Here is a 9,971-nt window from a genome sequence, read left to right as displayed (position 1 = left end):
GTGACATTTTTTATATAGTTTTGATATATGTTTAGATATAGTTGTGCAGTTATTATAGATTGATTGGTCCCCAATAAATCAATAAATCAATATGTTCACTGTTTTCTGTGGAGGCATGAGAGTGACACGAAGTAATGTGGCGCCACAAATGTTCATTTTGTGGGTGAAGTGCTCCTTTAAGTCTCCACTATCTGTTCTGCTGCATGTTATCATCATCAATATTACATATGGCCTTTGTTCCTCGTGGGCGTAGCCTCTGTCGGGGGGGCGTGTGCACGAGGGGTGGGAACGTGTCGACGTCAACGGTCGGTCCTTTCTGTGAACGCCAAAATAAAACGTTTAAAAACTTTTCTATCGGACTCATAACTCTACACACATGGCAGCGGCGGGATAAGGCGGAGAGGGAAGCCGTTTTCTCCGGGCTGTAACGGTTGTTGGGACTCGGTTGTGTTCACGTACCGGAGGAGGCTCCTGTTTCCTCCCCGTCTTTCTTTCCAGGGGTCGCACAGCCGAGACAGAAGAGAGCCAGCGGGCTGGAGCCGTTTAGCCGACCTGCTAGCTAACGTCAAGTTGTAAGAAAGTGGAGAAGACGGCGGCTAAACGGGAGCTTATCCGCCTACACAGACCTATGCGACGGATAGCAGGTAACAGAGCTCCCCTTGCTCCTTCCACCACACCGAATATAAACCGTGATGCGTTAACGTGACTCATTTTAGACACAGTTTAACCGTTAAATCTTGATACTGCAACAGCTCTGTCTTGGCTCGTCTGTGGCAGCAGCAACAACAGCATACGTAGCTTTCTCTTTTTGCTGTTTCCACCAGCAACTTTGCTTCTAAAATCCAAACGGGTTGCTTCATATTGCAACTCGTTTCAGCCGTTATTCCTTCACCATGCACTGCTTCTACCTCAAAGAGAAATGATAATGGGCTCATCAAGGAGAGGTGGACAATTAATGCAACACACTCTTTGAACCAGCTGCTTGTGTGCAGGCTGCACGTCACCACTCACTGTAGGATGCTACCTGCAAACATGTCAGTCAGATTAAATTCATCAGCAGTTATTTATCAGTATTCATGACATGACTCAACCTGCCTGCAGAGATTGGTGAGATCAGGCTGGCCAAGGTTTGCAACACAGCGTTGGTGTGCTGTAGCAATGCGGTAGAGACAGGAGCCCGGTTTGTATTTCCAGAGGAACAGGGGAAAATTGAACCGCTATTATTTATGTTTGGTCGATATGTCACGGGGTCATGGTTTGCTGACAGCAGCAGGATAGTCCGGCGGAACAAGGTCAAACGTGCACGGCAGAGCAGCACCTCCCCTGCCGGGTCTGTCAACCGCAGTGAGGAGGCTCTGTGAGCTGCCTCTTCCCATGGGGCAGTGTGAACCAGCCTGCCAGGTGAAGAATGCCAATGAATTATTCAGGCACATGCTGCATATGATCAACGTGGCCCAGGAATGTGCATTGCTGCTGGGGACAATAAGAGACTCTCACAGTCTTGTGTGGCTCCTCCAACAAGAATTGCCCACCTCAGCTTCTCTGTTACAAATGCCAGCTTGTAGAGAATATAGTATTGGAAAGCACAGTGGAATAAGAGTTGCATGTCTATTACAGCTGCTTTGATTCGTGGGGAACGTGCATTTGAAAGTTGTCAGGCTCCCTTTTTCTATTTTCATTTTGAAGTTTATTCTGCAGATGTTTCTAAAGCTCAAGTGGAAAATTGCTCTGAAGATTGCCTCTGGTGGCTCCGAGCAACGCTGTAATCTTCATGGCACTATTCAAATTGATGGGTTTTGCTTGTGGCACTTTGTCTTGTGGTGCTTTGTTTTCCTTGGCAGCTTGTTCTTGTGCTTTTGTTTCCTTGTGTTTAACAGAACGGTGTGCATGTATGACACTGGACGTTTTAAGAGTAAAAATAGAACTTAATGTAGGCTGCATGCCTGAAGTGTCATGTGCTTCTCAGAGGCTAAATGACTTACGTTGCAGCGAGGACGCCTTCACAAAATATATGGCTGCGTTATAGTCTACGTTTGTGTCCGGCAGTCGATAGTAATCTTTACCTTGCACAATCCTAATCGCCAGCTCTCCTTGAATAAGTAGTTTTAAATGTCTTGCATCATTTCTGTGGTTTAATCTCAATTTCAGTACATTTCCCAGGCCAGAGTCCAGACCAGCGTCAGCACGGTGTGTTGTATTAGCTGAGAGGTCATGATGAGGATGCACTTTAGCAAACAGCGCAGCTTGTGAACATTTGTGACCTTTTGGGCCTCTGTTTTTGTAGGTACGTGGTCAATTTTGCTGTAATTGTAGTTGTAAAAGCTTGAGTAGTGGAAGAGAGACAAAGCTAGGTGATTATTTTTGTCTGCAGCAGTATAAAAATGGAAATAAGGAACAGTGAAAAACTGGTAGCAGTGTCAGGAGTTTTCAATCCAAGTTGAGGGCTGCAGATTGCTCCGACTACTGTACTGTATTTTTTATATCTTGGGAATGACGCAAGAGAGTTGTTGATGTTCCTGTCCGACCCTGAGACATCAGGTTTCTCAGAACAGAATCTCGTTTTTTGCTCTTGAACGTAAGCAGCTCCAGAAAACCAGTAAGTCTACGGTCAGAGTGGTTACGTCAATCGACGGTGAATGGAAAAACAACCTTTGCGGACTCAAAGATTAATTTTCTTCCCTTTTGTCATCTAACCAAGCCTGAAAAAGACCATTTGAACAAGCTGATTTTGCTGCAGTTGCAAACACAGTGCTATTTCAGTCCATCTCCGCTGATTGCCTGTGATTTGAAAAGACAGGCTTCTAGTTTGTTGACCTGAGTGAGAGTAAACAGAGCTCTTCAGTCAGTGTTTACTCTGTGTATGTGCATGTGTTTATAGTCAGTAGCTGGCATGTCTACATCCAGCGTCTGTGTTTGTTCTCATTAGTTTAAATATGTATTGGTCCACCACTTCAACTCTGTCTCTGGCAAATACTTGCAACACTGATAATAATACTTAAAGGAGCACTTCACATGCAAAATGACTATTTGTATATCCAGTGTAACCTGAATTCACAGGCCCAGGCAGAACTCTTCAAGAGTTAGCCTGTGGAGTTTAAGTTGCGGGGTGGATGATTGATTAGTTGATCCTATTAGAGCTGATTAGATCAGATCAATGCATGAGAGGAGCAGCCGCTGCAGAGGCAAAGTTTTAGACCCAGCACAATCAACAGTTAAGGCTGCTCTCAGACCTAGAGTCGTCTCCGTTGGTCTGAATCAGGGACTCAAACAATGTGTCATGTGACAGTTGCTTCAGATCCAGGTTGGAACACCTTCTCACCACAAACCAACCGCACCAGAGTTCGTTTGTAACCGGACCGAGACCACCTCTTCAAGAAGGTCTCGGTCCGGTTGTTTTGGTGCAGACCTGAGTGTGATTGCTGTGTTCACACCTGCCTAAACAAACCGCACTGAGGGGGCAAACAAACTTGAGTTTGATTGAATCGAACCAAACAGGGCAGGTGTGAACACACCCTAAATCTCACTTTGACTGGTGCTCTGCTGCTCTGTCTGTGCCCAGAGTACGCTCTGCGCTGCAAGAGTGTGTTGCACAAAGTAACCAGACATACTTGAATTCATCAAGAGTTTTCTCTTTTTTGGATTCTTTGTTCAAAAACCTTTTCCTCAGGAGTTAAACGTAACACAGGGTGAGGAGTTGATATACAAATGATCATTTTGTGGGTGAAGTATTCCTTTAAATCTGTAAGATAAATGAGTGTCAGCAATAAGTAACCAAACTAAAATAACAAATACTATTAGATGGTTGGTTTAAATAAAGATATGAGTGAAATAAAAAAGCACCATTGAGGTAAAATACAGCCTTAAAACTTGTTGCACAGTCTTGCATTGCCTCTGTCCCATGAGTTGAAGCTATGTCTCCATCCTGACAATCCTCTTTTCTTTCCTCGCTCAGCCTTTGTTTTCTTCTCAGGGATTTTTGGTGTGTCCTAAACAACCCACTGTAATCCCCTTGCAAAATATGCATATAAATGGAGACCTTTCATTCCAAATCCAAATGCTGTGCTACACACTGTATTCACAACACCCAATAACTTTCTTTCTGTTTTCTGTATTTTCCCTCTGTTGCCCTGAACCTCCAGTGCCTTTCATTTTCTCCTTTTCGTCTATGGACTGCCCCGCTTGTCTAAGGCGCTCATGTCACTTGCATTAGACAGCCCATGTCTTCGGCTTTTCTTTTTTCCCCTCCTGTCTCTTCCCCTTTCTTCTTTTCTTTGTGGACTGGATGAACCACACAGGGTGCTGCTGCACCTTCACCACCACCGCCACCTCAGTTTCACTTCTGGTGCTGCCCTGGATGACTGACAGTCATCGATTGAACCTGTCCATGTGTATCACCCCCTCTCTGTATCCCCCCCCCCCACTCTTCCCTTCCTGTCTCCTCCTCTGCTGTGTTTAGGTGAGTGATGGAGACGAGAGAGTTGACCGTGGTAGCTGGCAGCTTCGTGGGTTTCCAGCTCCTCTTCTCAGTGGCCAGCCCGCGGCTCTCCTCCGCCATCACACCAGGATATGCACGGCTGCCTCCCACCAAGCACACCGAGTGGAACTCCAGGTGTGTCACAGAAACCCACTACACCCCCTCTGTGGGGAGGCCTTTTCTCATATATGTATTTGACCTGTGAACGCTCTGATGGTTTAATCTTGGAACTGTGTGGAAACCAAAGCTTTTTATTTTCAGTTTATTTCACGTTGTTGTTGTTGTTGTTAAAAGCTGCAGCAGTTTGTCAGCTCAGAAACATATCTTTCATCACAGCTCTCTATAAAAGGTTATCATGTTTTCATGTATGATTGGTTGCATCACAATTAAGATGGTGTCCCTCGTCACCTTGTACTGGGTATCATCAGCAAAGCCCCGATTGTTTAATGGTTCTAAAGATCATCTTGCCGGATCTTCCTGATTTGCAATGAGACGAAATCCGGCACCAACATCAACGAGATGACCTGAGCTTGAGATCGACCGGAAATACACCAAAATAATTTTAATAACCAGGGCAGGTAAATCAATCAGTGATTATGTGTGTGACATGCATTCATACAGCGAGCAGCAGCAGTCACCCACTGTCGCCCACACCAACACAACGTTACTACAGAGGCCTACGTACGTGTCAACAGCTGTGGGGAAGTAAATGAGACAGACTCGGTCTTGGCGGGGACAGAAGACTGTTGTCCGTCTGTGGACAGTGAGCAGTGAACAATTTGTAATTACCTTGGCCAGCAGACTTCACTACCAGCTGCTAAAACCAGCCGCTGGTGACTTGACAAGCTGAGTTGCAGGTGAAAAAATCTGCCAGCTTGAGTTGAGCTTAGACGGGTCAATTCACACTGCGGCAACTTGTGAGAGTCGGTACTCTGGTTATTTGTGAATGGAATCTGTTTTGTGCAGTTTTTGGTAAATCTTTGCTCTCCACGATCTCTAGGAACAGAGCTGTCAAATGTATCATACATGTCGTCATGTGTGGTGTCTCGGTTAACATTTGAAAAATCTTTTAATGTGGGCCAAGCTTTAGATGACAACCCAGCCAGCAAGTTTACAGCCATAGTTCCACATTTTGTTCTTTTTTTCGCTGAGTTAGATGAGAGGACAGGAAACAGGGTGAACTGGCTGGCCTGGCTCAGTCTGAAGGGTAACTAAACTCACCTTCCACATTCTGACAGAGGCAGAGTGGATGTTTCTCCCTCTTTCCAGTCTTTGTGGTAGGCTAAGCCAACCAGTCTACGCCAACGCAGAGCTTATGCCATACCCTACGCTTTAGTCTGACATGCACCTCCCCAGAAATGTAACTACACATCACAGTGACGCAGACCTCCTGTCTGTTTCTGTAAGCTGAAACCATTTCCCTCAGTGGAAACAAAGCTTTGATTTACTTTAATTTCACAGATAAGAAACAATAAATGGGGAAGACAATAAAGCCTCCACAAAAATAGCATTTTAAGTCTTGTGTGTGATTTATCCTGGCTTCATATGAGCAGAGGAAATCTCTGCTAGCCGCTAGGGTAATTTATACAAAGTAAAATGCCATAGGCTTGTGCTAATAACATTAGCATGTTGTATTTGTTTGGAAAACATGTTTAGTATAAGACAGTTGTTTTGTCAGTGAACCTTGTGAGTTGTAATGGAGCTGAATTTTGTAACGTTACCTTTGTTAAATGTTGTTGTTGTCCCTGGCTTCATATGAGTAGAGGAAAAGTCTGCTAGCTGCTAGGCTAATTTATACAATGTAAAATGCCATAGGCTTGTGCTAATAACGTTAGCATGTTGTATTTGTGGGGAAAATGTGTCCAGATAAAGACAAGTGTTTTTCTGTGAATGCTGCGAGTTATAGTGAAGCTGATTTGTGTACTTGTGTTTGAAACTGTCTCTATTAAGACATGTTTAATGTGTGTTTAATGTATGTTTTGAATCAACTAAACTTTACCTTAAATGCTCACAACAGTGTAGGCCAAGTACGTAGGGTCTGCCGCAGAAGTATAAATCCCACTTAACCCCCAACACAATGGATGGAAGCAGAATAATTTGTTACATAAATACATGTTGTGAATTTTGGAAAATAATACATCTGTCTTTGTTAAATACACTTTAACTTTTTATTTAACAACACTCTGGAGATACTGAAAATGTTTAGATCACATGAGTCGGACACAGCCACCGCTGGAATCTTGTTCTACAAACAGTGTGACACTAATATTATTAGTGTCATCTAATCTTTATCTGCAACTGTGCAGAAATACTGGGTTAAAACAGGATGAATAGAGATGCAAAGGAGCATTCAAATGTTGATGGAGAATTTGAATGTCAACGTTGTGAATGAAGCTTTGAAGCCTAGAACAGTACAGTACAGTCCTGTCTGAGACGCACCTCCCTAGAATAGTGTTGTTTCATAACATTGCCGAGTCATGTCATCCTGACGGGAGTGACCTGTGTTGAGCAAACACAAGATTTTGTGGTGATGCATGTCCGTTGCGTTGGCCCCTGACCTGCCTCTGGCCAAATCATCATTCTACACACAGCTACAGCTGTGATGTGATTGGCCGGTGGAGCACAAAGTTTAAGTTTCGTGCAGAAACCTCGGGTGAAGTTCAGAGGGCAGTCATTTTTAGTTGCATAACATCTTTCACAGACTTAGTTATTTTCTTCTCTCTCCTCCTTTTTGTCCGTCTCTCTTTGCTGCCTGAAGTGCCCAAGGATAAGCATCCATTCATACAGCTATAGCTTACATTAGCCTCTCTGTCCTCATTTGAAGGTACAGAGTGTATTGAGGGAATAGTCCAAAGCAAGTCAAAGGCCAAGCTCTGATGGTTCACTATAGAGTGGCCTACTGTTGCATAACCGCCAGCTCTGACTGTGTCAGTGTGTTGTTTATGTAACCACAACTTAAGTGCAAAGAGAGGAGGGAGAAAGCATTTCCAAAGAAAGAGCAGGGTCGACAGCCTGATATTGAACACAGCTGCGGAATCCAGAAGACTGTTGTTAATATTGCTGAATTCTCTGTTGTTTCTATTCTCTGTTTTTAATTATGCGTTCTTTGGGTTTTACAAATCTAATTAGAAACTTCTCAACACAAACACAAGAACCAGAGAGCGACTCTGAGAATCGTGACATAACCTGCACTGACAGCGTTATTGACACTCGGTTTTACCAACTTCCTTTAGCTGAGTTCCTCCACGGCTGTTCCATTTTAAGACACTGCACTCTGATTTAGCAGAAATAAGTGCATACAGCTTCCAGTTGGGTGAAAACATTTGCCAGCCAGGGATAAGGAGGGCTGTTGAAACTGTAGTCCCCTTTACACTTTATGTTCAAGGTGGGAATTTCATGGCTTCTAGCAGTTAGCAGCTAACTCAAAAAAAGAAGAGTTGAATTTTGTAGCATTACCTTTGTTAAATGTTGCTGTTGTCCCTGGCTTCATATGAGGAAAGGAAAGTTTGCTGACCGCTAGGCTAATTTATACAATGTAAAATGCCATAGGATTGTGCTAAAAACGTTAGCATGTTGTATTTGTGGGGAAAATGTGTCCAGATAAAGACAAGTGTTTGTCTGTGAATGCTGCGAGTTATAGTGAAGCTAGTCTCTATATACAGACTCTACATTCAGTGAATGTAGAGTCTGTAGGCAAATCCCGGAGATCTTGCCTCCGGAAGAAGAGCGGAAGAGCTCTGGTTTCTGGTTGTAGGCTGTTTGTAGTCCACGTGATATTGACCAATCACATTTGAGCCGGCTGCAGTTGTTGCCAGGTTAAATGGTCTGTGCAGTGAACGAGGCGGAACAAAATTGGCGTCACTGCAAACTCTGAATTCATCGCAATGGTTCAGAATATTTACTTATATATAAACGGAAGTCGGAAACGGAAATTTGCCTCCTCCGGCCAAATCAAACCGGAATGCCAAAAAATCGGGGGTCTGCTCCCAGAGGCTGTATCGCCGTCTGCCGGAAGTCAGACGCCGAATACAGCCGATGGGTTCCGAGAATGTAGTGAAGCTGATTTGTGTACCAGCGTCCAGTTGGGTGAAATTGTTCGCCGGGCAGGGGATAAGGAGGGCTGTTGAAACTGTAGTCCCCTTTACACTTTATGCTCAAGGTGGGAATTTCACGGCATTATTGTCCCTCGCTGTTCTTTATAAAAGATATAAGGGACAGCCGGCAGGACGGGACCATGGATGAGACGTTGTGACGATGTGTTATGTGCGCGACCCACCGCTGAGAATTTAAAAAGCAGCTTCTAGCAGTTAGCAGCTAACTCAAAAAACATAAGAAGAGCAGACAAAAATGTTCGCATATTGGGAAAACAAGGAGGTCCAGGAGCTCCTTACCCTCCGAGTAGAGGAGGAGATCCGCCACCTTATAACAGAGATGGTAAATAATTGTTACTGCCACATTAATGCCATTGTTATCTTTTATAAATATGCATACGTAATATGGATAGGATTTCTTCAGTATTCATTTACAAGACCAAATTATCCCCAAATGTCTCTCCCTTGGTCAAAATGAACCTCATAATTCAAATAGTAAATAAAGCAGTTTCATGTTAAATCAGTGTCTCTCCAGCGCTCTTTGGCTGACACAGGACATCGAGGAGGGGTTGTGAGCCGAGCTGCAGCTAACGTTAGCTCAGCTTGTTCCTCTGATAACTTAAGATCCAGGCGTCTGATGACTGAAGTCTTTGATGATACAGTCAATGACACACTTAAAAGATCTAAAGTGATGGTGACATGACTTCAAACAGTAAGAAAGTAGTTGGCTAGAAATGTTCTAATGTCCGGTCACCCGGCCGACAGACGGCACTTGAGGAAATTTCTGAGTAACGGCCTCATCCAGTCGTACAGTAGCTGATCTGTAGAGCCAGTCTTGGCCTGGGCTCAGGCCAGCAGCTGCAGCCTGTGGACAGGGACTGCTGTACTCCAGAGGCTGCATGGTGACAGTGGAGGAACTGTGATTCTGGCAGAGGAGAGATAAGGGCCACTGGACCTCTGAAGTATCTTTTCAGTGGTCCAGATAACCACTCCAAAGGTCAGGGGTGAGACTGCATGAGGCCTGATAAAAAGAAGTTACAGCCACGTAGACACAGAGGATAACACAGACATGATTATACTGTATGCAAGGACATGTAACGAGACAGCAGAGACGTAAGCACCCCTTATTTTAATCGTTAACCATTAGTTACAATCACAGATACACCAATTGTGAAGTTTGGGGCAGATACTGTTGTTTAAAATAACATTTAATTGCCACTATCAATATGTTTTTTGTTGTGGTTGTTTCACAAACAACTCCTCTCTTCTCTTAGAGACTGTCCATAGCTCAGTGTTGTACACGTGTCCTTGCTATAGTCTGTAGGTGAAAGGTCAGTTTCTCCATATAGTAGGTTCACAGTGTCCTGATTTTAACCTTTGCTCAAAGTCATTTGGGAGTTTGTGAA

At 44.0% G+C, this 9,971-nt stretch overlaps 1 protein-coding gene across 1 annotated transcript in view; it reads left to right on the top strand.

The window, feature by feature from the left end:
• The first annotated feature begins 296 nt into the window (after positions 1-296).
• The window catches only part of tlcd4b (TLC domain containing 4b), a 33,135-nt gene continuing 23,460 nt past the window's right edge, over positions 297-9,971 (top strand). Inside the window, exons 1-2 of the mRNA XM_033645705.2 lie at positions 297-644; positions 4,457-4,609. Coding sequence (XP_033501596.1) covers positions 4,464-4,609 — 146 coding nt within the window. The 5' untranslated portion in view covers positions 297-644; positions 4,457-4,463. The remainder of the gene's footprint in view (positions 645-4,456; positions 4,610-9,971) is intronic.

The sequence above is a fragment of the Epinephelus lanceolatus genome, chromosome 18 (genome assembly GCF_041903045.1).
Source record: "Epinephelus lanceolatus isolate andai-2023 chromosome 18, ASM4190304v1, whole genome shotgun sequence".
In the NCBI taxonomy this organism is placed as follows: Eukaryota; Metazoa; Chordata; class Actinopteri; order Perciformes; family Serranidae; genus Epinephelus; species Epinephelus lanceolatus.
Note: the sequence above shows the minus strand (reverse complement) of the source record. Positions and strands in the feature narration are given on the sequence as shown.